The 1,184-nt window shown below is 61.2% G+C and overlaps 1 protein-coding gene across 1 annotated transcript in view; it reads right to left on the minus strand.

The window, feature by feature from the left end:
* DEDD (death effector domain containing) overlaps positions 1 to 1,184 on the minus strand; it is an 11,340-nt gene that overhangs the window by 3,255 nt on the left and 6,901 nt on the right. Inside the window, exon 3 of the mRNA XM_035888744.1 lies at positions 697 to 765. Coding sequence (XP_035744637.1) covers positions 697 to 765 — 69 coding nt within the window. The remainder of the gene's footprint in view (positions 1 to 696; positions 766 to 1,184) is intronic.

Consider the following 1,184-nt stretch of genomic DNA (forward strand, 5'->3'; position numbering starts at 1 on the left):
AGCGCCCCTGTTTTTTTTCAAGCCGCTGGATCCAGTCTCCCCCGGCAGGACGGAGGCCGCAGGCAGCGCGGGACCACGCTCCCGGTGACAGCCCCAGCCCGAGGGGGGTCGTTCCCACCGGCACCACCATCCCTCCTCTCCCCCCCAGCGCCGGGGAGCTGTTCCTGCCTGCCTCTGCCTGCGCTCGCCGCTTTCCCAAGCGCTGGCGGGGAACAGCACCGCTGCCCCCGGTGCGAGCAGAAACCGGGGAGACTCAGCAGCCTGGGACTGCCAATAAAGCCCAATTATCCCAATTTAAAGTGAAGATGCAAATTTCAGAGGTTGGATCCTGCTGGCGCAGCCTTACGCATCCCCTCCGACAAGCGTGCTCTCCTTCATGGCTCCTCTGGTTCTGGTTAATCTGGGTGATGTTCTTTGAGCTGTAAATTGAGGGGGTTTGCCAAAAAAAGAAAAAAAAAAAAAAAGAGGCACAGGGCCAAGGGGGGGGAGGGCAGGGGATCAGCTCAGCCCGGCAGCTCCGTGAAGCGACCGACAACCCACTGGGTTACCCCCACTGCGGGGGTCTCCGAGCCAGGAGAGAGCAAGGGGAAAAGGGGAGGCTGAAAGAGGAGGGTTAGGGGCATCCCACTGGAAAATGGGGAATAAAAAATTATCTGAATTTGGGCACAGGTTTCTCACCCCAGCCTCTCTGCGTACCGTGTGCCGCAGGACCAGCAGCACCAGCTCAGGGAGGACATCACTTGCCTTCCCAAACTTGCCTCGGCCCTGAAGGGACGCGGGGGTTCCCGCTGAAGCCACCGGCACATGGAGCACAGCAGCCGTGAGTTCCCCCGGACCCTCCTGGCTCCTTGGCATGGCCCTGGGGCTGCCCACGGCATCTCGCCCCAGGCAGGATTTTGGGCCAAAAGGAGCATTTCCCCAAAAACTAGAGACAAGCAGCGGGAGCTGGGAGAGCTGGGAGTCAGAGGCACGGAGCCGGGAGTCGCAGAGCTGCACAGCTCGCAGCAGAAATCCCAGATCTCTGCCGCTGGAGACCTCAGAGCTTGCCAGAAACGAAACGAGGCTTTAACTCCCCAAAACTGTGCATGGGCGCGTGCTAAAACCCTACAAAACACCCTTTCCCCTCCTCTGCCTGCGCTTCCCTGCTGTCCTGGCAGCCTCGGGGGTCCTCCGCCACCCCGCCC

This window comes from Egretta garzetta, unplaced genomic scaffold (genome assembly GCF_000687185.1).
Source record: "Egretta garzetta isolate BGI_Z169 unplaced genomic scaffold, ASM68718v1 scaffold1361, whole genome shotgun sequence".
Lineage (NCBI taxonomy): Eukaryota > Metazoa > Chordata > Aves > Pelecaniformes > Ardeidae > Egretta > Egretta garzetta.